At 43.8% G+C, this 27,933-nt stretch overlaps 2 protein-coding genes across 23 annotated transcripts in view; one reads left to right on the forward strand and one right to left on the reverse strand.

Annotated features, from left to right (window-relative positions):
* The first annotated feature begins 680 nt into the window (after positions 1-680).
* LOC135297732 (prolyl-tRNA synthetase associated domain-containing protein 1-like) lies at positions 681-1,883 on the forward strand. The gene is made up of 2 exons (XM_064415587.1): positions 681-792; positions 1,356-1,883. The coding sequence occupies exons 1-2, from the start codon at positions 712-714 to the stop codon at positions 1,791-1,793; spliced, it is 519 nt and encodes a 172-aa protein (XP_064271657.1). The 5' UTR covers positions 681-711; the 3' UTR covers positions 1,794-1,883.
* Positions 1,884-5,562: 3,679 nt separating this feature from the next.
* The window catches only part of CCDC88A (coiled-coil domain containing 88A), a 63,853-nt gene continuing 41,482 nt past the window's right edge, over positions 5,563-27,933 (reverse strand). For 5 of the 22 annotated variants that reach the window (XM_064415547.1, XM_064415548.1, XM_064415550.1 and 2 more), the window contains 15 exons: positions 27,374-27,535; positions 24,343-24,620; positions 23,411-23,554; positions 22,682-22,868; positions 22,168-22,313; positions 21,421-21,513; positions 21,013-21,227; positions 16,174-16,257; positions 14,965-15,168; positions 14,605-14,676; positions 13,972-14,058; positions 13,785-13,841; positions 13,560-13,640; positions 11,914-12,179; positions 5,563-10,716 (listed from right to left, as the gene is read on the reverse strand). In XM_064415547.1, coding sequence (XP_064271617.1) covers positions 9,709-10,716; positions 11,914-12,179; positions 13,560-13,640; positions 13,785-13,841; positions 13,972-14,058; positions 14,605-14,676; positions 14,965-15,168; positions 16,174-16,257; positions 21,013-21,227; positions 21,421-21,513; positions 22,168-22,313; positions 22,682-22,868; positions 23,411-23,554; positions 24,343-24,620; positions 27,374-27,535 — 3,084 coding nt within the window. In that variant the 3' untranslated portion in view covers positions 5,563-9,708. Of the gene's footprint in view, positions 10,717-11,913; positions 12,180-13,559; positions 13,641-13,784; positions 13,842-13,971; positions 14,059-14,604; positions 14,677-14,964; positions 15,169-16,173; positions 16,258-20,244; positions 20,263-21,012; positions 21,228-21,420; positions 21,514-22,167; positions 22,314-22,681; positions 22,869-23,410; positions 23,555-24,342; positions 24,621-27,373; positions 27,536-27,933 lie in introns of all 22 variants that reach the window. The other 17 variants (XM_064415564.1, XM_064415562.1, XM_064415555.1 and 14 more) reach the window with 15 other exon arrangements.

The raw sequence follows: 27,933 nt of genomic DNA on the forward strand, positions 1-27,933 counted from the left end.
TTGCAGAGAAAAATAATTTATTGCCCCAATATCAGAATAAACCAACTTCTTCCTGCCTTTCAGCCCTGAAGATGCCGTCAGGATTCAGAGGAAGAAGCGGACACTGACCAGACAGAATCCTGTGTTTGAGTGGAATTTATGCATCATGTACGAGGTGTATGGATATGCAACAGGCTGTTGTTTTTAAGGGTTAATCCTCTGTTAACAGAGGATTTTGCCCAGAAAGAGGCACCCGGACTGCCCGTAACTCTTTGTTTTTATTGTCTCGTACTGTCCTAAATCCTAACAGTCCAAATTTTTATTACTCTAATTATATTAGTATTTTTATAACCATTTTACCACGATTAAACTTTTAAATTTTTTAAAGAAAAACAAGTGATTGGCGTTTTTCACAGGGACACGAAAGGGGCCGCAGCGGGGCCGGGGCCGGGGCAGGGCCGGGGAGGAGCCGGGGCCGGGGAGGAGCCGGGGCAGGGCCGGGGAGGAGCCGGGGACGGGCCGGGGCAGGGCCGGGGAGGAGCCGGGGCCGGGCCGGGGAGGAGCGGGGCCGGGCCGGGGCAGGGCCGGGGAGGAGCGGGGCCGGGCCGGGGCAGGGCCGGGGAGGAGCCGGGGCAGGGCCGGGGAGGAGCGGGGCCGGGCCGGGCCGGGGCAGGGCCGGGGAGGAGCCGGGGCCGGGGAGGAGCGGGGCCGGGCCGGGGCGGGCGGGCAGCGATGGCGGCCGAGCTGCGTGAGGCGCTGGAGCGGCGGCTGCGGGAGCTGGGCATCGCCACCGTCACCGCCGAGCACCCCCAGGTACGGCAGCCCGCTGGAAAGCCGGCAGTAAAGCCCTGCCTGGCCAGCGGGGCACAGCGGGGTCCGGGCGGGAGGAGGTCCTGTCAGTGTGGAAGCTCTCGGCCTGGCACAATGTTTGGGGAAGTTTTTTGGTGGCTTTGACGCTGCCTCCAGATCCACCCCCTCTCCCCCGCGGTGTGAGGAGCGGCTCGCCCGCTTCTCTGCCCTGAAGTCGGCGGCATCCAAGATGCTTTCCAAGCTTCTACTCGCTCCCGGTAGGAGCCACGTCATTCCAAGCGTGTGGAGCCGCAAACGGAGCGCTCCCACTTCTACTCGCTCCCAGCGCCGCCTTTAAAGCGAGCCATTGCTGCACACACGAGACAGAAACGATCCTGAAAGTGTGCCGGAGCAGTTCGTCACATTTTATTCGTGTTCTGTTAAAATTCCTTCATAAAAGGGTACAGCTTTTAGGCCGAGTAGAACATTCAGCATTTTCTAAAGACTTAACAAAAGTTACGTGCCAGCACACGAGTGGGAGTCTAATGGGATACAGAGTCTGACACCGCACTGGTGCTGTTTTCCAGGTGTTCACTGTTGAGGAAATGATGCCCCACGTCCAACACATGAAAGGAGGTCACAGTAAAAACCTGTTTCTTAAAGACAAAAAGAAGAAAGGGTTCTGGCTGGTGAGCGTCCTGCACAACAGGCAGGTCAATTTGAACGAACTTGGTAAAAAACTGGGCGTTGGAAGTGGAAACCTAAGGTTTGCTGAGGAGAACGCCATGCTGGAGAAGCTCGGAGTGGGCCAGGGCTGTGCCACGCCGCTCGCCCTCTTCTGTGACCAGGGAGACGTGAGGCTGGTGCTGGACGCTGCCTTGCTCCAAGGGGGCCACGAAAAGGTGTATTTTCATCCAATGACAAATTCTGCAACCATGGGATTAAGCCCCGACGACTTCCTGAAGTTTGTGAGATCAACAGGCCATGATCCCATCATCGTACACTTTGATGAAGACATTAAGTAGAGGAAGTTCATTTTTCTACTGCTACTCATAGATTTTTGTAGAGGAAAACTGGTGAAAAATCTCATTACAAATAAAACTTGAAAAAAAATGGCTTACTCCTTTTTCATTTGTATCAGTTATGTAAGTTTGTATCATAATCTGGTGAGAAAAAATACTGCCTTTCAGTTATTAGGTTAACAATGTTCTTAAAAAGACATTTTGCAATCTACCACTAAGTAGCAAAGGCATTAGTTAAATACTATTATAGTCTTTATCAGTAAATAAAGATAAAACGAGAATTTCCCAGGCATGGGACTGGCCTTGAAGGTTTAAACTTGACATCATTAGGAAAGAACAAATTCCAAGTTGTAGGACACCTGTCAACACCCCCAGGACAGAGTGACTGTCCCTGCACCCACTTATGCCCCACTACACATTGCTTTCTTTTTATTCTTTTTAGCTAAAAAACCCCTCACCTACACTACAGGAAATGCATTTGATTGTCATTGTTCAATCACGGTGTGCTGAAGACAGAAGCAGCAGGAACTCCCTCAAGTCCAGTAAACATCCCATGGCAATGAGCACCCCCAAATGCCAAAGCCAGGGGAGCAGTGATGAGGGATGGAATCTGAAGGGGATGGGGGTAAAGGCTTTTGGATGCAGCCCAAGGGGAATGTCAGTACAAACAATTCCTCCAGGGCAAGAGCATCAGCACAGGCTGGATGAACTGGAACCAAAACTACAGGAGCATGAATTAAAAGCATGTAAAAGATCTTGGGTGAATGTACAATTACTATTAACTGAGTGGGAAAAATCATCATCTACAGTAAGGCAAGTTCCTTCTCTCACAGCCTTACCACATTTCCTCCATCTGGAAGGATCTGGCACCTGCTCTCAGAGCTCCTCCTGACAGAACCCTTCAGCATCCAGCAGCTCCACCTCTGGCAGACACAAACCAGCCCCACCTATCCTGGGAGCCATGTCCAGTGGGAAAGAAGGGACCAAAAAACGCTGCAGCTGTAGGAAGAGTACTAGAGAAACATCCAGATACATGGGACTGTATAGACTGAAGGGAACATCTGGTATTTAGGAACACTGGGCTGATGAATCAGCTCTGGATTGACAAATGCACCACTAAATTAGCTCCACAACAATACACCAGGATGTGTCTTTAAAAATAGTATTTACCTTGCTCTCTCTCTGCCATTCACTCTTCCTCCCCCTTAAAAGTTTTTTTTATTGTGGTACCCTGAAATCCCTTATCACTTCAAAAAAAAAAAGAGTATTAGATTTGACTTGCCAAAGTTTTTACATCTGGAATGTTTTAAATGTGACATATTGTTTGAAGGACGTGCACAATCCTAAAATCTGCACTGCCTAAAATGTGACTTGACTTCATCCTCAGAAGGGATCCTGAGACTCATCTCAGCAATAATAACTACCAGGCTTCAAATATTACATCTGGCAAATTTAGAATGATTTCTTTTTTTTGTATTTACTTATGAAATCAGTCTCTTTTTTTATAATAATAGTATCAAAATAGTGTACAGTTAAAAGCTACCGAGCCCTACACAAATCACACAGAACAAACTACACATGGTCCAGAAAAATTCTGCTACAGTTTTATCAGTTTCCTTCCAGAAGAAATACTCACTGCACACATCACCACAACACCAATACCCTTCCAGTAACATCAGTTTCCAGAAAAAAGTGTGTATAAATATACACACACAAAATAAGAATAAAAATTATTTGGTTTGGCATTTTAATAACATCATTAATAAATGTATACAATGGCAAACATTAAAAAAATCAATATGTAAAGGAAATTACAGTTTTAAATAAGAGCTTTTTTAGTTCTGTTTCACACCTCGGTACATTCCTTTAAGGCAGTTTTATTAATATCAAAGCATTATTTACATACACATCATCAGCTACCCCTAAAAATCACACATGAGCTCCTTTGTTAGGCTGCATCATGTCCTGGACAAAATTTAGAAACAATAATAATAATAATAGGTGTTGGGAATGTTACTAAATCCTCAGAGACTATCAGAAAAGTAAATAGAACACAGACATTGTATGGCACGAGAACCTCCTCTGTGACCTGGAACTGGCAGTGCTGGGTTTGGGATTCCTGGGTACAGAGCTGCCGTGGGCATCCCTGGCACTGGGAGCAGCAGGAACTGAGAAGCTGCTCCCAGGTTACATTTGGTTTTTTATTTCCCTTTAAGGGCACAGACTGGGAAGGCTAAGAAAGGAAGAGGGAAAGGGGAATTGGCAGAGCACAGAGAGCCAGGGAACGTCCCTGCAAAGCAAAGCAGGCAGTGTGAGCAGAGCTGAGCTGGTCCGTGGAGCAGGAGGGGATCCCTGTGTGATGGGAAGGACACATCCAGCTGTGCTGAGGGCACTTCCACGTGCCCAGCAGTGCTCCACACACAGTGCCAGAGTCATGGCTGTGACAGTGACAGTGAGTGTCCCCAGGCACAGGACCCAGCTGGGACCCTGGCAGTGTTTGGCACTGCACTTTCAACCTCCTGGTTCACGCCATGCATTTTTCTGTAACAGTAACGTGACAAATGGCTCTGGCTGGGGGTTTGAGCTGCACCAGTCCTCTGGCAGCAGAGTGAGGAGAAGCCAGCTCCTGAAATGAGCCTGAACCTGCTGTCATTCACAGTTAAGAGATACTTTCCTGTTCTTTATGGCCTTTGAAGTGTCTGTCATACCCGCTATGCCCTTAGTACAGATCTTTTAGCCCATTTTATCACCAAAAAAATTTCAGAATAAACTAATTTTCAAGAAAACAAACAGAAAACTCCCCCTTCTAAAGCTTATTGTGCATGCCTCAGTTTTCCTCTTTTTGAGAAGATTTCAAGCTTTTGAATCTGGCAGTGGGGCTCACCTCCTGAGGAAGCTGCAGGTGACATCATGCACCTGCCTGTTGGACACTCGCAGGTGACACAGGGAACAGGAATGTGCTTACTGGCTTTAATAAAATAGAACAACTCGTTTTGGGTCTCAGTTCCCATCAACTTCCTCTGAGCTTGCTGCAAATCTTTCCAGACAAATATATGCGACCACCAAACGTACCAATCATGTTTGCTGACTTTAATATAAATCAATAATGAACAAAATGTATCTAGTAAAAGATAACCTTAGAGGGAACTGATTGTAAAATGCATATGATATTATTTACATTTCTTTTTGCCATCAAGAAACCTCCTAAGCCACAATCAGCTCATGTCAAAAGACAAACAGTAAAAAAAAAATTAGTCAATACACAAACATCGTAAGACAGTCTTATCCTGGAAATGGCATTTGTGGAAAACAGCCTTATATTAAAATAAAAGGTATAGAAAAACCATACCTGACAATTTCCTGTCAGAAACATCTGAACATACATATGCAGAGTAACTCGGGAATGTGAAAAACACAAAGGACAAACAATGTCTCTAGAATACCATTATCCCATGACTCCCACTTCTGTTAGTTACCAAGCTTTTCCATGGATGTAAACAAATTTTTCTCTTGCAGTATGCAACAAAAATCAGCATAAACTTTCTTAAGAGCAATTTCATGCAGATTATGCTAACCAAATAAGGCAGTGAAGTGCCAGTAGCTGTGAGGTTTTTGTATCTGTATATACAGTCCATTTCAACAAAATTCTACAGCATTTCCTTTAGATTTACAGACGTAAATAGAAACTGCTAGTTTTGGGGGTTTTTGGCTAATTATTAGCAGAAGCTTAAGCAAATCAGTGGCTAATTTCAAAAACAGAAGATGAAATAAGTTTTGTTTTGTTTGTTTTTTTTCCCCTGGAGTAATTCTTGAGACCTTAAAATCCTTGGTCCTTAGGGAGATGAGAACTGTCCTTTATTCAGTAGATCTTAACAGTGCAATGTGCAATAATTCCTAAGACCATCTACACATTTTCGGCAGTAGACTCCAGTAGAGCTCCTTGATTCAAGGAAGGAAGGTAGGTAGGTAGGTTTTTATTTCTTGCCTGCTCTAGTCACGAAGAATGTAAAAAATTCCCTTAATTTTTATTAATGATTCCTACAGTCGCTGTCTTGTTACTTCAGATATAAAGGCTTCACACTGAGATACTGAAGGACACTTTTCTCTCTGTGTTCAGTCGAAAGGCAGAAAGAGAAAAGAGTGTAAGAAAAAGCTTCAAGTGCAGAGGCACAACACACAGAGTTCAGTCACTAACAGCACTAACAGCATGCACCAAAGGGGCTCAGGGAAGTCAGGAAGAGGACAGAACACCAAAAACAAGCTTTATAAAAAGACAGATTCCGTGGGGCTCTGGATACTCTGAGTTTTGTTCAACTGTTCTTTCAGATTTACCTGTCCCTGTCTAAAAACTGACTACAGTATTATTTCTTAATGGGATTTCTTTGAACTTTCTTCTTCAGGAGATTGGAAAAATAAACATAAATGTCATTTTTACAGGCAAAAGGCTGAGCAGGATGAGGTTCCCTGCCTCTGGAAGAAGCTCTGGAGAGCCACGGGCCCCGGCCTAAGGAGGGAGCGCGAGAGAAGCCAGGTAAGCAAGCAGGATTTACATCTGGTTAATGCAATGTGCTCTGGGGCTGAGATGGAATGCTGTTAGTCTGTTGTAAATGAAATTCATCTCATTTACAGGTTGGGCAGGAAACTCACCACTTGGCCCACAGCTCAGGTAGTGGGTAATAGAATTAGGAGCTTTGTTGCTCCCTAGACCTGCTTTTTGAATTTCTGCTTTCTGGGATAGCTTCCACATCTGCAGAGAAAAGCATTTCAGGTTATTCATTGTGTTTATCAGGACATGAAAAAAAACCCTCATGCATTAAAACACATTCTACTCATCAGGAGAGCAAAAGGATACATAAACACTTTCTGGTTGTTTTTAGGAGGAAAGGACAGAGGAGAGGGACAGAAGAAACTCACTGCCAGTGCCTGCTCAGCTACACTCACTGACATTCATCTCAGCATTTACAACAGCCAGGTGTTATTCCTGAAGCCACAGTCAGGTACGTGTCACCCTTAGCTACACCAACCCTCCATTTCTGCATGAATGGAGAGAGAAGGCAATGAGGTGCACTCAAACTGGCTGACCCTAGCAAAGAACTTCTTTCATTGTACTTGGACCTGCTGCACACTGACAGAAACGTTCACATTCAGTTCCACAAACCACAAAACTGTCTTTGCATGCAACAGCTCAAACATGCAAAATGCAGCATCTGAATTCACCAGTCACTGAAAGCAAAGCATCAAGCAAACCCTGAGCCAGGCAAACCTCAACTGTGAGCAAACAGCTGAACCTGAACAACAAAACCTTTCTGGGCAGCAGCCATGTATTTAGTGTTTATCAGTGTCATGCAGTTCTAACTTAGCACTGCCCAAGGCAGCAGGAAGCAAGGAATGAGCAAGGGCTCCATGTGCTTCACAGCCTGCCATGCACATGTGGCTGAGCAGCAGCAGGGATTGGGAACAGAAAGAATTCCATGGAGCCTTCCACTGTTTGAACACAGATAGACATCCACGAACTTCTTGTTAAAGACCAAAAAGTGAAAAAAAAGATCCTTCTGTCCATGACAACATTTTTTTTTTTCATATGTAATAAACAAATGTAGTTAAGACATTATTCAGAGCCATTAAATGCTCTCTTGCAGAACATTCTGCTGCTCCTGAACTCAGTGGAACAAAACAAGTTTTTATCCTCAGAACTGAAATGCAATTCCTGCAAGTTTATAGATCAGTGCAGAGTGGCTTGAGCTGGACAAGGTTAGTGTCCAACTCCAGCAGACTGGAGACACCAGTGCTCCAGGACACTCATGCTTGGCAATTCCAAAGCCCTTGGGGATTAAGAGGAAAGCTGAGGACAATACTGGAAGTTTCTGTAGGTGTCACTAAGAACCTAAGCAAGAGGAGGAGGCAACACCACACCCAAGGCCTGTGCAGCCAGAGCTGACCTAAAGCAGCTGCACACCTTGTTCTCTGCAGGGCACAGGGAAGAAAAGCCAGACCCTGGCAGCACAGGATGGGTTTGTATTAAGGGCTCTCAGAGCTGGGACTGTAATCCTTTAAACAACTTGCAAAATGCCTTGTGCACACATCACTTGGGAGGCTGGTGCTCTTCACCTCCAACCTAATCCCAACACAACTACAGATGAACTGGAGTCAAATGGCATAGTCCAAGACAGAACACTGGTCGTGCTCTGTGAGAGTAAACGTGTGAAACTGCAATTATACAGCTCAGACTTCTCATTCTTTTGCTGCTGAGATAGTTCCAGAGGGAGCACAGCAATAACTGACTGTGCCCAGTACTGGGAGAAGTGAGAGACTTCTCAGCCTGGTAACAATGAGTGGTACAGACCTGGGAAGGACTGTGTCACATCCTCAGTCATTTTATTCCCCACACACATTCAATATCCTGCCCTTGTTCCTGACCTGCAGGGCTTCCCATCCCAAATAAAACAGAGCCCTTCCAGATTCCCACATGGGACAGCTGCTGCTCTTCCTTGGGGAGCTGTGCATTCACTGCCCCTCCCTAATTAAGCACTAAGGAGTTAAAGTTCAGCCCACACAGTGGTTCTGTGACTGCCACAACACTGCTGGCAGAATAAATGCATTTGTACAAAACAGAATGTGACACTTGCTGTTTTCAATATATATTTTCAATTTTAACTATTTTCCCGCTGGCTATACTGTCATTCAACATTTTTATAATGTACTTTAGCTCCCACAACTGGCATAACCAATGTCCTCTTGCAAAGAAGTGCTCATGTTGAAAGCCTAGTGTAATTATAGCTTAAATCTGATACCATTTTAAACTCTGTTTAAATTTACCATTGAGAAGTTTCAAGCACATGAAGAGACAGTGGCACATTAACTAATTACTTTTCAACATTTCTCTTTAGCTGCTCATCTGGAATTTAAGGAGTTATTTGCTGAAGTATTCATATCCTCCCATAACCTTGCAAGCAACTTTATTATTTTTTCTTTTATTTAACTGCATTAATTTAACATTTTCTGTTACTCTGTTACAGCATTTGCTTTCTATTACATCAGTGGTACTTCCATTGACAAGAAAAAATGAATTTCCACCATACTCAAGACAGTTTTTTATTCCTATGCATCACAAGGAGCCTGTTATCTGACCCCTGATAAAACCAAACACATCACCACAGCTGAACCCATGACTGGAAAGACAAAGCAGACCAAAGGCAAAAGGTGGAAAAGGTCATTTTTTCATGACAAGTGCTGTGTATCATGCAACTATTTAACACCTCTTTCAGGATTATGAATGGTCTATGTGTTTATCACTCAATATGGACAGTAATTAATATTTACTGTGCAAACTAGAGGCACTGAACTGCTTGGATTACTGGGCACTTGTTCCGTGTGCATTTATGCCATGACACAGCATAAATGAAAAGGGCAAGAAGACACTGAGATCTCTCCAAATGCTTCTCTCCATTAGTACTTCATTTTTGAAAGAAGAGGGGAAAAAAGTGTTTTTTTTCCCTCCAGGTAATTATTCAGTGTGTTATTGATAGCCCTGAGAGCTCGAGCTCCACTGCCAGTGCTGTCCTTGTCCCAGGAATGTTCCCTGCGCCGTTCCGGGCATGCGCTTGGTTTAACATGCAGCAGTAACCAACAGGAAAACACCAAAATATTTGCAATGCATGACAAATAAAAACAGAGCTTGTATTATAAAGGCATGCAAAATATACACAGTGCAATTAATGTTTCATGCAGACTTTGGTGGGGTTACAATTCCACATTCAAACATGCCACAGTCCACAGCCACCGTCCGCAGGGAACACTGCCCTGCGGATAAACCAGGAATGACTCCTTCACTGGAGGGAAGTTTTCTCTGTCATCCAGTGGACATGGAGAACACCTTTATGGCATGTTAGACATAAATACTGAATAATACAACTTTCTTTCATACACAGCCATACTCATACCACAGGGTCTGGTTATCTTCCGAGACCAGCAGCGGGGACTGGGCCTCGCCGGGGCTGGAGGCAGGGACAGGGTCCCTGGCCAGAGCTGCCCGTGGCTCACCCTGAGCCTTTGGAGCAGCACAAGGCTGTTCCTGGCTCCTCAGCACTGACCTAAACGCCGACACGTTTGCCTGGTCAGCTGCTTTGGAGGTGGATCTCGGGGGCAATCCACTGATATTGCTGACTAACTCGGTGTTGAGGGATAAGAAGGGCTGGGGGGCAGTGAAGGACCCTGCGCTGCCACTCCCAGATCCGCTGGCTTTATCCCAGAACACACCCGCGCTCGGCAAAGTCCTCTCCCGACAACCCGGCCTTTCCATCCTGGAAGGCTTGGGAAGCTCAGAGTTGCCTCCTAGGTGACGTGGTGTGAGCGTGGGAGCTGCCTCGCCCTGCGGGCCGCGCTCCCCCCTGGCAGGCACACAGGGAACACAAGGAGAGGACACCCGCAGTGCCGAGTACTCACTGGAGCCGGGCGGAGCACTCCTGTCGGCCGGGGCTGCATCCACGGACACGGGCGGCCTACTGTCCTTAGACAAAAAATCATGGATGCTTGTCCTTCGGGTGGTTCCTTCTGCCGTGGAAATGACGCTGCTGGCACGAGGTAAGGTGGCGTAGGGGTTGCAGTCCCTGGATTGTCGCTGGGTCACAGTTGCTTGGATCTTTTCTTTCACGGAGCGGGCCTTCCCCGGGGCGCCGGGGGTGAATTTGATGGGAGAGCTGCTCAAGTAGAGATCTTCAGCCTTCCGGAGGCCGGGCCTCGCCAGCTGCTCCGGTTTGAGGGATCGTCCGTCTGAGAAATCCACGGTGTTTCTGACGCTCAGGGATCTCACGATCCCACAGCCAGCTGCAGGCTGCTTTCGGAGCTTCTCCCTCCCTGCCAGCTCCGCGGACTCAGACAAGCTCCTCATCACTTCATCTAAAAGGTTCTCTTCACTTGCAGATTTCATCTGTAAAAACAGAAAGCAGACGTCTCTAAATTGCAATATTTACCTTTCTTCAGCAATTTTTGTGAACATAAATGAACAATCCTACAAAGATTTGAGGTTTTTTTAAGTTTCTCAACTCTAAAAGCAGTATTAAACATCTATGATACATACTTAGGAGTCTTCTGTACAGTTCACAAAAACAGAGTTTAGGTGAATAATATTCATATTCAGTGAAGGAAGACTGCAGTTGTTTTCAAAATGGTACCAGAGACAACTGGGTAAGAATTAAGCTAAAGGCATTAGGGAAATGCTCTGGGAGAAGACTGGAAAGCTTGAATACCCTTCCACCCAGAACGGGTCTGTGAGGCTATGAAAGGGACTCTGGGATTTGTGAACAGCAGTGGACCTGGCTCGATGACTTAGGTGGGTTTTATTTCATATTGCCACAAGAGTATTATCTAGTGCTTAAACCCCAAAAATCCTTCTCAGGGAGACCATGAGTGAGAGCCGTTTTAAGTACCGAGCCAAAAAATGCAGAATCTTCTCCAGATTTGTGTCACCTGCCCCAGACAACCCTGGATCCTCCTCCTGAGAGGCCCCAGTCACAGTGACTGGCTAGCCTGATCCTACAGAATGATATCCTACAGGAGTTTGGGCAGATCTGCTCAAGAACCAGGGATGCAGAACCTGGAATTCCCGCAGAGATGAGGTGATTTGGGGCTTCTTAGAAGCTGTCACTGATTTACAGAAACATTCCCTTCATCTTACTCCTCTCAGATTTCAAAAAGCTCCAAGGTCACTTTTGGTTTCCCAGTAATGTTAAGAAGATGAAACTGAAGCAGACAGGAGTCTCCTCAGGGAATGAAGCCTAACATCTTCTTTGTGGTTGATGCAGGACAGATGTGACAGCAGCTGCTGCTGGACTGGAAGAAGAAGAGTGAACCCACTCGAGCCCTGATGTCCCACACACTGCACACCTTTATCAGTACAGGTTCACTTTCCTACCCAACCCAGAGACCAAAGAGGGTCAAGCTGCAAAATTCCACAGATTTCCTGCTGGAGAAAGCAGGCAGTGCATCAGGAGTCAGTGCCTGTGACCTCTCAATGCAGGTGTGACCGACAGCTCCAGGAAATCTGTAAGGAATTCTACTCACTGTGCCTTGCATTCATTCTGAGCCCACAGATGGGGCACTGTGAGTTAAATACCCTCACACTGACCTCACTGGAGTTACTCTTGTTGCTCTCTTCCAGGAACTGCTGCAGGGTGACAACTTCACTGCCAGGGGAGCCTGTTTTGGTGTGTTTGCCACGACCCTCGGGCGTCTCGGGTGTCCTGTGCTGCAGCACAGGGCTGGACCTGGTGTGCCCCTTCAGGTACTGGATGGGGCTGCTGCTGCTGCTGGACCAGGCCTCGTGTTCGTGCAGCAGGCTGAACTCCCCACTGCTGTGGCTCTGGGGCCTGCTCTGGCTGTTCACTGCACCTGCTTGGGGGAAGGCAGTAAGTATTTCCATTAGAAACACACCAAAACGTGTAAACCTGTACAACCCCACTGAAATCTGGAATGCTACCAGATTCTGTTAGCATTCATTCTATTTAAAACACTAAAAAAAAAAGCTCAGTTGTTATTTTTTACTCTGTAAAATTACATTCCCCTGACTTACCTTTTGCAGCTCTTCAAACACAGCACAATTTTTTTAAAAAATAAAAACTACCTTTCACTTACAATCTGGGCCTCCACCTATATAATAATATATTCCAAGAGGTTAAAGAGACATCTCCACTCTTGTTCAGCATCACTGAGAGGCACAGGGTAATTAAATGTTAAAGGAAATACAAAGGATTGAGTGGAAAGAAAATATTTTCTCCAACAAGAACTACTCAGGAATGCTGCTTCTCCAAAAATTCCTGCTGTTACTCCTAGTTTGTTACAACTGGGACCTGGAGGAATCACATGGTGTTAGATGCAAAATAAATTCCACAACACCAGTTCATTTTATTTGTCAGTAATTATGAATTGCTTAAAAATACTGATGCATAATCAAGTATTTCCAGCCTCATGTCACTCCTAAGAAATGAAATGAAGTTTGAACCAAGATAAATTGTTGATGGTGGAAATGCCTGATCCTGTACAGACTGGAGCAAGGATGACCTCAAGGAATCTTTTACAGAAGGGAGCATTCCAACAGATATAAACTATTAGAAATATTCAGCTAGCACTCATTCCTAAATTTCCCAACAAACAGACACCATTTAAGAGATGCAAGCCATGAATATTAAATGAAGTCTTGAGCTGGCAGTGCTCTAGTCTAGTCTGCACAACAGTCTCCAGCTAAAAAAGCCATGAGATACAAAAAATACATCAGGGTTCTTAATAAATAAAATTTAGAGAATACTGATAAATCCAGGGAGGTTAATAATCTATAAAAACCAAAATATAAAGGCTTCTAGCATGAATCACATGTGCCATTTTGTGCAGTTGTACAGCACAGAGCTCACAGCAGCAGTGCAGCGCAGGAAGATGCTTGGAGAAAAAAAACAAGTAGCAACTTCTCAGCTTAAAAAGCTTTTAAAGTAATTTGGGGGGGAATTCTTATTTTTCTTATTATAACAATGTTATCCAGGTTAGGTTTGATTTAAAATAGTTGGTAACTTAAAAATTAACACCACCCTTGTAATATTTACTAAAACTATAAAATACCTGTGCTTCTAATCTGGGGAATGAAGGCTGTGGAACACTCAAGGAAGCACAGGCTGTGCTGTGCAGTGGGAGGTTTTGGTTGTGGGGGTTTTTGAACCTCTACAGCTGATCTTACAGAGAAAAGAATGGAAATGAAGCACGGATGTGAATTCACCCCCAGCATACCTTTGACTTCATGGAGTGAAGCATTGTTATTGCTATTGCTAGTGGATGTCCTGCCACTATCAAGGCTGGCTGGTCTGGAAGCTGAATGGAAAATTAGGAGACACCATGATGAACAACATTTTAGCAGAGGACACGGCACCTTCACATTCTGCTGCCAGAATGCTCAGAGGATCATGCACGACCTCCCAGGCTGAACATGCCCATGGGAACAAAGTGGATTCTTACAGATCAGAAAGCGAAGGAATTTCCAGGCGGTCCAAGAGGACACTTTGGAAAAGGGCACTACAGGAATGGCGAGGTACAGAGGAGAGGAAAAGAGAAAGAGTCTAGTTTAGAATTGAAACAGAGTGCTCCGTGGGGAAGCAGGGCTCAGACAGGGGCATGCAGGGGCTGCTGTGGTCGGGTCACTTACAACAGATCTGACAGGGAACCCTGCACAGGGCTGGAATGCCACGGACAGGAGGAGCAAGAGCATCTGCACAGACAAAGTCCTGTACTCCTAAGCCAATACAAGGGAAATGCACTGTTAGTAGCCTCAAAAATGTCTGCTGCTTGTACTCGTTGTAAATGTTTATAGTACAGCTAAAACTTCACTTCTATTAATAGCCTATTTTTCACTTCAAAGCTTTGCTTGAAGGAACATGTAATGATTTTATAAACTACAGCACATGGCAAATTTGGGGTTCACTGAACAATAAACATTGAAAACTCAGGCCAGATTTGGACTTGATTTTTTTAAGATTGAAATGCTAACTTCCTTTATTTACAATTAACTCCAAATGGAAGTTAAAACATTTTCCCACTAAAAGGGAAAATGTTTTGATCCTGTTCAGATGCACTTCACAAATACTTTCTACCAGAGATACAGAACATCTGTCTGATGTAGTAGTTAGGAGAGAAAAGAGAATCTGAAGAAATGATACAATAGATATGAAAATCAGAGAGAGCATGCTCATTGCAATGATGCCATTCACTGTATTTTCACAAATTCATTAACATTCACATCATATATCCTTAATTCATTTAATTAAAGCTCACATCTTACCATGAACTCTCGATCCTGTACTAGAATCATCACTAATACCTTGTGGACTTACATCTTCAAAGGATGTAGTATCTACACACAGAGACATAAAGGAAGATGTAAAATAAAATAAAGTGGAAAGATTATTAAAATACTTATCATTGGTAAAACGGTAACAATTTAAATATTTTTCAAAGCAATCAATTTTTACTTAGAAAATATTCTGTAGGAAAAACCTTGAAACATTTTATAACTGCAGTTATTAAACAGGTTCATTATTTTAGCACTGCAACTCAATTATTAAGATTGAAAAACTTAAAACATTAAGTCAAACCGATATTTACACAGTTACATCACGGTGCAAAAAGCTTCTACCTATACCTTTATTATTTAGCAACTGCTTGGATCTGAAGCCTGTGGAGGAGTTGACAGTGGCAAAGTTGATAGCTGTAGTAGAGAAGGCCATAGCTCCCAATTCCTTCCTCCTTTTACCCGTGGATATATCATCAGGACCCTCCAGATGCTCAGAACTACCTGTCCATTGTCCTCCTGCCAGGACCATGGACTGCACCAGGTCATTCATGGCTGGGATGCAAATGAAAGCAAATGATCAGCGTGGGCAATGTACCCGCTCCGGTGGTTAATTTGCATTGCAAAGGTCGGACAGTTTTCTAAGCATTAAAGCAGCCGGCAGGAGCAAACCACAGCCCGGGTACCGCATGCAACAGGCTCGGCAGGAGGGAGGGAGGGACGGAGGGAGGGGCTCGGGCTCCTGAGCGCAGGGAGGTGCCCAAAACGCGTCTGTCAGGGATGCCATGCGCCAGGTGCTGTTAGAGGCTCTGCCAGCTGCTTGCCGTGAGAAAATGGGATGAGCAGGGGACAAAACGGGCACGGGTGCTCATACAACGGAGTGCCGGCGCTGACACGGGATCCTTGTACAGTGCAGGTTACTGCAGGCACACTGGGGTTTACAGAGCAACAGAGAGAGGATCTGAAAAATACCACATCTGATGATATTCACCTTTACTTCCCCAAACTCGAGAAAACTGGCCACCCCTCATTAGAAAACAAAACGAAACAAAAGAAATCAATGCAGCATTCTGGCAACGAGAACTGATGAACGCTCGCAGAGTGACAGACCAATCTCCTACACTTGCTTTAAACAAAAAAAGAAGTTACAGTGACTTCTGAACAAAAGGCTTACGAAAGGTGTCATTTAAAACCATTTCCGTTAACACAGTGCACTGTAAATTCATATACACATGGGGCCATGTGTATATGGACAGCTATGTATACAAATATATGCAGTCACAAGGCACTGAATAGATTATATGCATGTGCATGGGAACCTGTGGCTACACAGCTGCACAGACATAAAGCATTCAGTGCCAAAGTTAAAAAAAAAAAAATTAAAAACTGGGGGGGAAGAAAAGTAAAAAGAAAAAGCTCCAGCTCCTTGTACTGTAGCAGGACTTGCACATTGCAAAAGAGGAGGAAAAATAGAGCGCAGTCCAGGGAGAGGTTAGTGAAAAATTAGTAACGGAAGCCAGTGTAGCCATTGAGAAAAGCTGAACTGTCATAAAGTCTTACACATGGAGCGACGGTAGAAGGCCTTCATTTTGTCTTTTTCCTTCGGTCTGTTCCTCAAAAAGGGCAGTCTTTTCAGTGCACCCACTTTTATGTCATAGCATGAGGAAAAACGGAAACAGGGAAATGAAAGAAAAAAAGGGAGAAGAACAGATGGAAGTTAAATGTTGAAACTAAGGACAGAAATGAATGTCTGAGTTTAAGCTAGGTATGCTATGCTAAAAGCTATCGTTCTCCTGCTTCTGGTGATAATGAAATATGAAAGTACACAGAAACAGGGAAACTGCACTAGGAAAACTTCCACAGATCACTCAGAAATGCACTGAAAATTACAGTGCAGAGGGTAATACAGTTTGAAGCTCTTGAAAAAATAAATGTAATTTCTCTGCAGGTGATTACAGGAATTGACCACTATGTAATTTTTACTGTGAAAAACAGCATTTTTTTAACATAAAGAAAAATGTGAAGCAAAAAAAGCTGAAAATGAAAGCAACTCTAAGTACAATTTCTATGTCGAAATATGTTGACATCGTTATTTTGGGGGGGTTAATCAATTCTGTAATGCTTTGCCTGCAAATCTAAGAGGACACAGTCTATTATCAGTCTTCAGCTCTTCCATTCTGTGCTCAGTAATAACTTTGGTCATCTACTGTCTCACAGAAAACCTGAAAGGGCCTTCTGATCAATATAACTTGTGGGTAGTATTTTGGTAAAATACTAAAATCAATCTGCTTCAAATGTGCAAGTATTTTAGCTGAAAAAACACCAAAGGAAAAAAAAAACCAAAACAGCAAAAGAAAATCCAAATGTGAGTGTTGCTGTAACGTTTTGGGAGGGCCCAAGGAAAACCGAGTTAAATTCTACCAGGAGAATTACAGAGTTAAAATTACAAATAGTATTAAAAGAGGGAGGAGGGGGAAGTCACGAGTTAATCTTGTCCTTGGAGTCAGGAACTCTGCATTAGGAACTGCTGACCTGCCTTGGGTAAGTCTGGGGGCTGATGCCAGGCACAGGAGCCACCGTGGAAAGATCCAGAAGGGGACACAGGGTGGAATTCCCCGAAGCAGTGATTTCTGCAGAGATGGCAGCAGCTCTGCTTTCTGCAGAGCTCTGTCAGACCATGCTCTGCCTGGTCTGTCTCTGCAGCCCCTTTTGGGAGGTGTGCCCTGCTCCCCCAGCCTGGCACACAGCAGTTCTGTGTACAGAGCAGTGCATATATATCATATATTCCATTTACAAGTGCACATGAGCTACCCTGGCACTGAAACATTCCCTATTCCTCCCTCTCCATCAGCTCTTCCCATGTCTGCACCCACAGGAACAGGTTCACAAATTAATCCAACCACAGAGGTCATTCTGCTCTACTTTTTGTCATCAAGATCACACAGGAAAAAAAAATTCCTCTCTAACTTCTATAATCCTTTACAGACAAAATAACTCATCCCTCTGTAATCCTTTATGGAACATAACTGACTCCTCTTCACTAAAAACTCCCAAAACTTAAGAAAGTGTAACCAGAGGATGCTCAAGAACCATTTGAGTCACCTGTCCTTCCTGTCCATTAACACAGATCCCTTCCAAAAGGGCTGATTTATGGTTCTCAGCAACTGTGCCCACCAGGAAACCCCTGCAACCACTGATGTCCTGCAAGCCCTGCATCAAAAGGCAAAATGCTTGCAGGGGAAACTGTGTCAGTAATATCTGCACAGAATTCACCTCAGAAAATGTCCTGGAATAGTAATGCTAATAATTAATCCTGGGATGGCAGAGCTACAGCAGAAATCAACTGTTCTTTTTCTTTCCAGCATTCCATGAATACCTTCTTGCTTTTTGAGGTGAGAATGAATAATGAGTATTGCAGAATTCCTCAAGTGAGCAGAAAACATCCCATTTTGTAACTCTCCTGCTTGCCTGAAATCCTCTGGGGAATTCTGTATTAAAATCCTGACATGTTTTTGTTCATGCACAGAAGAAAATATGAAGCAGAAATCTTCAAAATGCCTCAGTATTGGGAGCCCAGAGCACTCCCTTTAGTCCCTCTGTGACATGGCATACCTGCTAATGGTGTTCCTAGCAGAGATGACATTTTACTAACAGCCCTAATTCCTTGGGAACTTCTTAACTTCCTGAAATGGCTAAAGTGGAAGCCAGCAAAGGATATCTGTATGTCTCCACAGAAAACAAAAATCCCCTCTGCCTGCCTTGGGTTTTGTCTGGAAAAGCTCAGGATGGCCCCATCCAGAGGAAAAGCTCTGCACAGAGCAGATCCGTGGCACTCACCTGATCATCAGGGGTGGTCAGTAATAATTTGTGGGCAGTACCTGGGAACAAGGAGGCATGAAAAGCCAAGGTGAAACCCTGCAGTCAGGAGCACACACTGCCTGCAGGATTAAGCTGCCCTCCAGGCACCCCCTCCTTCCCACAGGGATCAGACACAGGCTCTGGCCACGCTGTGAGACATCAGGTGGTGTTCTCTGAGAACAGGGTAACCTGATTTTTGTGCCAAAATCACTTTCCCAGGGAGATAACAGCTCACCTGGAAACATTTGCATGAGAAAGTGGCCTGTGTTGGAAAAACAATCTCCATCACCACCCACAAAAGAGGAAAAACTACAGATGGCACACACAGCAAACACTTTTAAATCAGTATCTGACAGGGAATGGGGGTGTGAGCCCTGTGTATCCTGGAGATCTCTGTGTCAGATACTCAGTCCTCCAGCTCAGAACATGGCTGCTTTGTGCCAGGGAAGGTGAGCTGCCTTCTCCTGCCTCCTCAAGTGTAGCAGGCACAAGGCCTGCAAGGCCTTGGAGAACAGAAGCCTGAGCCATACTCAAGGACACTCAGGACATTTCACCTCAGCAGCTCCTGCTGGAACCAGCTCCTGGAGGTCAGGGAGGCACAGAACTCTTCCAGAGCTGCCTTCAGCCAGCACAGGGAGCTCCAACACCTCAGCACTGGCACAGACAGGCAGCATTCATTTGCTCCCTCCTGTAGCTCCTTCAGTGGAAGCTGCTACTGCCAAACTGCTTCCCATGGAAAAGAATCCCCACATGCCAGGATTTAGGACTTACAGTCACTCTAGGAGCAGAAGAAGAAGACAAAATGTGCACCATCACCAGCACTCGTCACACTGAGCTATTCTCTCTGCTTTGTGAGGCACAAACTGTCTCAGATCTCTGTCTCAGAGACTGTCAGAGCTGAGTTGGCACAAAATGCATCCGAATTCTCTCCAAAACTGTGGTTTCCATGGCGACATGTGTAATGGAGGAAGGTTAGGATCCGGAATTAGATCAGCCCTTCCAGTTTGTGGATAAATACACTGGGATTAAGGGGAACATGAGCAAGGTCCATGGAGTAGAAAATTAATGAGGTCTGAACAGCTTCAAACCTCTTTTGAGGCTCAGCCACCGTAACTGCAGCCGTGGCTCCCCAGGAGGGTAACTGCACACTACAAGGTCCCAAGGATCATGCAAAGAAAACTGTCACAGAAAAGCCCTTCCAGAACATGACATTGCTGACACAGATGCAGATGGGCTGAACCACAGCGTGCACGCTCCCAGTTCCCACTGACACACGTCCAGGACTGCTTCAGTCACTCCCCAGTTCCACACCACTCACGGTTTGGATGTAAAAGCAACAGCTGCTTTTTAAAAAAGTTTAAAAGTATCTGTCTTGAAAATTACACTGAAAAAAGTTGAGTCCCCAAAGGGATAAGTTAGTAACAAAAGTGCTAAAATGTACCCTTGAACTATTTTTCTTCAGTTATTAAAAAAATACAGATCTGATTTTAAAATATAATTTTTGGGATGTTTTTAACTTTGACTAAGCTTCTGCAAGAAGCACAGAAGAAAAAAAACCACATCATAATGGCTGTAGTAATTCACAGCTGGCACAAACCCCAGACCTGCTGTCTTTTGAAACCCAATACATTAAATTTAAAAGTAGTAGTGCAAAAACTGGAAGTGACTGTTAATGCACATGGATTCTGATGCTTTTACATGCACAGCCAAAATGCTTTTGGTGCATAGTTATTAAACAGAACCATTACATCCTGAAAAGTTGGCTGTAACTACCTCTCAAGTTGTGAGAAACTGGGCAGTTTATGATTCATGCCAAGAGTGAAGAACAAAAAACACAGATAATAAATAGTAATATACAGAATCTGACCTTATACATCCTAATGGGGCACCCTAATGGGATGGCTATCAAATCTTTCAAGGTCAGCAAATTGTGCCTGCAATATTCCATCTGATCACAATTCTCTAAGTCCTCATTCTCCCTCTCAACCACTTCACTCCAATTTCAGGATCAGTAACAATTCCTGTATTTTTAACAGGTTGTGTTTCTACATTAACACTTCCTTTGGTTGCATAACCAAATTTCATCGTTGGTTTTGTGTGAGATGCTGAGGGAACACCTTCAGACAGAAGGTGTTTTTAGCAACTCAAGGATGTTAGCACAGCCACAGCTTAGAAAACACTTCCAAAACAAGGGGGAAGAGTCATGCTGGGACAAGAGGGAGAAACAAAAAGGGTCCTTGTGGTGACACCTGACATTCTATCCCAAATCCTGCTCACCTGACCCAGTACCAGTGCCTGCTTCATCTTACCCAGGCACTGTGAGTGTATTTTAACACTTGCATTTTGAGATACAGAAATGCTCAAAACTAGTTCTGCTCAAACACTTCAGGGAGTTTTCAAGAAGTTCTGCCCTTCATAAATCAATTCAGGCTTCATTCCTACAGACTTAGAAATGATCTTTACAAATCCTCCACGACACGCGATCTTTTCCAAAATTTAGCCAAGGTTTATTCACGGAACTGAGTGGTTTGCAGTACTCACTACTACTTTTTTTGGTGCCCAGGGTCTGCCCATCCTCCAGGGAGTTGGAGCCCACGGAGGAGCTGTCCTGGCTGTCCTGGTGGGGCAGCTGCAGGAATCCCTCGCTGGACTCGGAGCGCGTGGGCGTCAGCGTCACCGACTTGAGGCGCTCGCGGTTCCCGTCCTTCTTGGACTTGATCAGCTTCCTCATCTTCAGGGTGATCCAGTTGCCCCTTCTGTCATCAAAACCACAGCACATCACTGCATTTACAACACACTGCTTTAGGCCTGCAGAGTCAACTAATTTTTATGCAAGACAGACGTGATTCTGATCCCACACTTGTAATGGAATCTCAGATTTCAGCGGGAACAGAACAGGTCTGCCGTGCTTTAGAGCTGTGTTTTATTTTACATCATGTTCAGCAGTACCTTCTTGGTGGAGATGGCTCATAAAATTTATACTGATCCATTATCTTCTCCTCCAGTTTCTCCTTCTGCCGCCTCAATTCATTTAGTTTGTCACTGCAAACAGAAATTAATGATAATTTATGCTCCAAAAATGTATACAGGATGTGTGGGCTGCACATTCCTCTGGGAATCTGTTATCTGAGAATTGCCACCTTTTGTGTGGAATTCTTACATTACCCTTGTTTCTTATTGAAAAAGCAAGAGAGACAGCAAACAATCAGCCTTAGGCTTAACCTCATGATATAAAATGGAATAAAATTCCATTTGCCTGTTTTACACATTCCTCCTTTTTAAATCAAGTGCCCTATGATTTAGAAAAGCACATTTTCTCTTCTCTCAAGTCCACTAAAGAAGCTTAGATTACAAATCTACAAATTAATCTACAATGTATGTAGACTCATGTATGAATATTATCAATCTACAAATACAGTGATTACAAATCTAAACTTTGCCAGTAGTAGAATGAGGAATACTGTTTTTACTCCTTATTTGCATCATCAGTTGCACTGATCCTTCAGAACTACAAATATAATGCTGATATTTTGAGTTATCAGTTTTACATTTATCACTGAAACTCTTATTTTAAAGAGAAACATTTCAGAAGCAGCACATCTTCAATTCTATATTTAACAGAAGTTTTTTTTTTTTTTAATTCAGGTATTGGTGTCACTGCCCTAATCACAGTGATTTCCCTTTTTCACAACTCACATGTACTGCCTTTGCTCCACATGGAAGAGATCCTTGCTTTCCATGTTCTGCTCCAGTAATGTTCTGTTCTGCAGCATTAAAGTCTGGATTTGATCCAGCAGGTGTCTGTTTTCCTCCTCCAGGTTTCCTTTAAGTTGGCTGAGCAGCTGTTAAAACAGATGAAATTGCCCATGCATTTATATGTGAGTGCATTTTACACACAGATAATGAGATTATCAACAAAATTTAGGTCTACAGAGGGGTTCTTAAATTCAAATCAAACTCAAAATGAAATCACGAATCAACTGATAAAAGCCTCTTTGATGCTCTAAATAATTTAAACCAGTTTCCCTAATATGAGCCTGAGATTGTGCATTGCCTGTACAGCAGGCAAATTAATTAGTCTTTGGATCCACTTCATTATCTATAAATGACTGATACTCCAGCACTTCATATGATTTTATGAACCTATAAATACAGTTATAAAAATGTTCCAGTGATTCCAGCCATTACAGGCAGCAGCATTCCCACATACCTCACACTGATTATTTAGCTTTGTTGAGGTAATATCCAGTTGCTGGTACTGTTCCTTGAGTTTGGAAAAGTCAGCTTCCAACCGTGTTTGCTCCAGTTTGGAATTGTTCAATAATGTTTTCAGATTCTTGTGGTCAGTTTGTAGCACTTCATTCTCCCTCAGGAGCTGACTGTAGGTGTGAGTGAGCCTGGGATGCAAAGACACCATCAAAGAGTGCTGGAAATGAATTTGTTACCCACACTCCCTCTGAAACATGACATTTCTAACTACTCCATAAAATAGACATACAAATTCCTTACTGTCACATACTGTAAATTATCCCAGCCTCATTTTCCTAGGAATATGCTCTGCCTTTGAGCCAAGCACTGCTCTCTGTATATTTAAATAAAAAGCAGCATCTCTACATCACAACTGGTTTGAAGATTAAAAGAATCTTACAAAAGATTCTTTTTCAGAATAAAAGAATCTTAAACAGCCAGGATTTCCTGCCAACACAAAACAGGAATGGCCCAACCTTTGGCAATCATGGAAGTTACACACATCCATTCCTGGGCTCACTTTGCTCCTCTGGGCCCTGCCACGCCCCTTTGTCCCCTGTGTCCCCTCAGGATATAAAGATTATTTTTGTGGGATCATGAATATATGGAATAACAGCGTCAGGTGTCAAAGAAATGTGAAGAACACACCACTTGTTTAGGCTGCACTGGCAGGTGCCAGAATTCTCTTTACCTTTCATTTTCATCCCGAAGTTTTTTATATTCTGCTGCCACAGTTTCATGCTTCTCACTTTGCTGCAGCATTTTGTCCTGCTCTGTCTTGAGAACCTTCTCCAGTTCTTCCAGCTGCACTTTCTGTTTCAGCAATTGATTGTACCTGCAAAGACAATACAATTGATTGTACCTGCAAAGACAATTCCTTCTGTGGAATGACAAAAAAAAAGGGATTTTGATGAAATGGCTTCTATTATAAATCTAGTGATTGAGTGATGGTGATTTTATTCATTCTATCATTTTATTAGAAAGCTGTGGAAGCCCAGGGCACCAGGAATATTTCTCTGTTTGCCCTGACCCCCAGGGGAGCACTGACTTTGACCCTCATCCATGGAGAAAGTTTCCTAGACTTCAAGATAGACTAGAATCCATGAAAGTGTGAAATAAGATTATAGAGAGTAGTGTAGGTGTTTCACTTGCTAAGAAATTAAAGTTTTGGGATTTTTATTATGTTGTGGATGGAAGCAAGATGGAGGGCACAGGGTTTCTGTGTCCAGAAGGTGTCCTGGGTTTCTTCTTCATGCTGCTTCTTCCTTCTTCATGGGTTTGGGTGGCATTTTGTAATTGGGCAGAAAAGTCTGCATTGGGGCTCTTTGGGATCAGTTATAGGGTTAAAAGGGAAAATAATCTAGGTGTCAGTTCTTAATTGGACAGTTTAGTCTTAAAAGACCTTGTAACAAGACATACTTAGCCATTTTGTGCCTTCTAATGAAAAGCTGCCAAACTCACAGTAGTGAGACTGTTTTACTGAAATTAAATAATGAACATCTGAGTCTGAACATGAGCTACCATCTCCAGTGCCTTCAATGCAGACCCAGAGAAACCAACAACTGGTACCATCACAGAGAGTGACTTCTACTGAACGCCAGACTGGCTTTCCTGAGTGCTCACCTATCCTCCAAGTCCTTGTGCTCCACCTCCAGGTTCTTGTGAGCAGACTTGAGGCTGCCGTGCTTGGCGATGAGGGACTCGTACTCGGCGGCCTGGCGCTCGTGCAGCTGCTCCAGGCGCTCGTGGTCCTTGAGCAGGGCCTCGTAGAGCCCCTTCAGGTCCTCGCGCTCCTTCAGCGCCGCCTCGCTCTCGCTCTCCAGGGCCGACTGCTGGATCAGCAGCTGCGCGTTCTGGTTCATCAGGGACGTGCTCTGCGAGTTCAGCGTGGAGTTCTCCACCTGCAGCCACAAACGTGCAGCAGACTCAGTTACTTTATCTCTCACCTAAAAATTGCTTGGGTTTCATCATTCTCGACCTTCTGGCTGCTCCACTGACAAAGACTGTATTTGCAGGGAATGCCCTGATGAAGGTAGGAATGATACACCTGACTCCATGCTCTCATGTGGCTAATTTATTACTTTATTATACTATATTATATTAAAGAATACTATACTAAAGAATACAGAAAGGATACTTAACTGAATGCTAAAAAGATAATAATGAAAACTCACGACTCTTTCCAGAGTCTCGACACAGCTTGGCCATAATTGGCCAATGAGTGAAAACAACTCACAGCAGATGCAACCAAACAATCACCTGTGGGTAAACAATCTCCAAACACATTCCACACATGAGCACAACACAGGAGAAGCAAATGAGAGAAGAATTGCTTTCCTTTTCTCTGAGGCGTCTCAGCTTCCCAGGAGAAAATCCTGGGCGAAGGGATTTTTTCAAAAAATGTGAATGCCACAGACAACCTTTTCTTACATCCCAGGAGACAGCTCCAATTCAAAATGTTCCCAGAGTTTTTAGCAGAAAGCATTGAAGCATGTGATTAAATTGACTGGGATGGATCAAATTATTATTTACCTTTCAACACCTGTTAAAATGTTAAATTGCTGACAGGGCTGTTTTCCTCTAGCACCAAGATACTGTGGAGAAATGGATCACCAGTGATCCTAATAAAAACCAAATCTGTAACTTGACTAAAATAAAAGGAACTTTCACACTGGCATGGAGATTTATTTTTTAAAAAATTCTGTACTGTCACCATAAAACCTTCATGGCATCCACACATTCCTTCATAATGAAAATTCCAACAGGAACATCCATTTAACAGAGAGAGGGAGATAACAGCACCTGGAAGGAGCTACCCATGTTCTGTTCAGTTCTCTTTTGTGGAACAGCACCAGTTCTCCAACAACTGTCCCAGAACAGTATTCATGTGTATTCATACACTAAAGCCTTCAACATTAAACAGTTAAAAAAAGCCCCAATCAACCAACAGCTTCACTCTTTGTGCCTCTGCAGAAATCCTTGCTATCTTAAACAACTGGTGCTTGTCACCTGACCTGTACCAGCCTCCTTCTCTTTCCTGTTCAAGAGATGAAAACCACAAACTACTGAGCCTTCTAATACCCTCGGGGTATCTATTAAGGAAAAAAAACTCCATCTCTCACTCCAGTTCCTGCTGTTACCGGGGAACAAATCCCTTCCTGCTGGAACTGCAGCGTTCTTTGTTACAGATGAGAAAGCTGAATCTTTCACTGGAAATGAAGTCATGTCTGATGGCATGGGTGTGCTGGGAAACTTCCCAGGCTGAATCCTGAGTCTGGTTAGGTCAGAATTCCCAGTTACCCTCTCAGACATCCTTTCCCTTGGCTGCTCCTTAGGGGTATCAGGAGGAAGGGAAGAATTAGCTGCTGAGGAACAATTCTGGCACAGTCCAGGTAGAGCAGCTCTGTCTGCTCTTCAGATTTAGCCAGCAGTTCATCACTTTGATTTTCCTGAACATATTTCAACTCCCACTTGGATTTGCAGTTCATGGAGAACTGTCTTGCCAGAGAGGAAAGGGCTGTGCAGCTGGGCACGAGGCAAAAAAGGAACTGCAGAGATATTCCTGGGTTTTTTGGTGAAGGGAATTACAAAGCACTCAGAGAGCTCTGAATCCCAGCAATCCCCTCTTAACTGGTTAAATGGGATACTTCCATGTCATATCCACTGGTTTTTAACAACCAGAGGTGGCACAGGGTGTGCACCAATGCCCTGTTTTACTGGAGTGCTGTGCACCAGTGACATTTCAACGTGGCAGCAGAAAGTGCATCCATGGGACAACAATGTTCTGCTTTCCAGGAGGAGCCAGGAGGGGACTCCAAGCATTCACCAAATGCAAATTTTTTGTTCCATTTAAACAGTCCTTGACATCTTGATTTCCATCAGCCCTCCATCCTTTCTGACACTCTTTACTACTTCTGCTGCATTGTGGGCTTTTCATCCCCTCTTGAAGGAGTTTTGATTCTTAGAACACCAAAAGCATTAAAATGATTAACAAGAATATTTAATGTTTAAAGAAAAAAGATACATATTTAATAACCCTATTAAACAATAAAGGCAGCATCTGAATTTTGGCCAGAAGAACTGCAAGACTCTAGGGACAACCATTTTTATAATTTCCATGGTTCCCATGTTACTTCTACTGCCTCTCAATTATCTAAATTCAGGTCTTCACATATTTACGTAGCTTTCCATTTTCTTTTGGTTTTTTGAAAATCTTCTGTATTTAAGTATGGTGATTTTCCTCTTAGGTATGGCTTTACTTTTGGTTTTTTTTAATATTTATAAAAATAGGTAAAATTGATTAGAATATGGTTGGACACACTACTTCCCTGATCTAATTTAGATCTATAAATACAATAAAATCTCAAGGAATCTTGGAAGGCTGGGCAAGAGAATCTACTCTACTTCTAAGTATCAAGCCAAGATTTTACATTGGACAAAGAATTAAAACAGATTTCTAAAAATGCCATTATTCATCAGCAAATAAACAATTTTTGACTGCTGAGTGCAGATTATTTTCACATCACCTTCTTTCCCATGTCTCTGCAGGAAGCCAAATGTAATTTTAAAGCTAAAGATAACAATGTATTTTAAGTTTTCCTTGGGAAAAAAACCCTTTAATTTTATTTTTGAAAGCAAACTAAGGCAGCATTACCTGCAGCTTGGCGTTCTGAGTTTGCAGAGTTGTGTTCTGCTCCTGCAGGGACACAGTCTGTCTCTGCAGGGCCAGGATCTGGGCCTGCAGGTTGTTGTTCTGTGTCTCGAGCTGCTTGAGCTGCGTTTTCAGCGCCTGCTTCTCCGCCTGCAGCGTCGCATTCTGGGGGTGGAAACCACACAAACCTTCAGCTCACAGCTGCTCCAGAAGTCCAAGATAAAACAGAAGTGTTCTCCAGACCACAGAAAGCAGCAGGACCACGCAGAGATTGACAGGGTGGGATAAAACTGCAGAACAAACACACTTTGGGGGGATTTACCACTGGAAAACCAGGTAAGAGATGTTGCACCTATGGAGAAACAGGAGAGGAACCTCCAGGACTGGTGTAAATAGGGGTTATGTAACAGGGATTGGAGAGAGAGCTGTGGATGCCAAAGGGCAAATTCAGGTTTTCACATTTCCTTTTAAAAGGCCTGTCAAGTGCTTTCTGGCATCCCACAGAGCAGAATCCAGCTGCTACACACACTGTGTTTAATTCAGATTGTGCTTGGGATGGGAAC

The sequence above is a fragment of the Passer domesticus genome, chromosome 3, assembly GCF_036417665.1.
Source record: "Passer domesticus isolate bPasDom1 chromosome 3, bPasDom1.hap1, whole genome shotgun sequence".
NCBI classification, from domain to species: domain Eukaryota; kingdom Metazoa; phylum Chordata; class Aves; order Passeriformes; family Passeridae; genus Passer; species Passer domesticus.

Excerpts from the sequence above, each read along its gene's own strand:
- LOC135297732 (XM_064415587.1), top strand. The coding sequence starts at position 712 with ATGGCGGCCGAGCTGCGTGAGGCGCTGGAGCGGCGGCTGCGGGAGCTG. Across the intron at positions 793-1,355 it reads TCACCGCCGAGCACCCCCAG|GTGTTCACTGTTGAGGAAAT; the intron begins GTACGGCAGCCC and ends GCTGTTTTCCAG.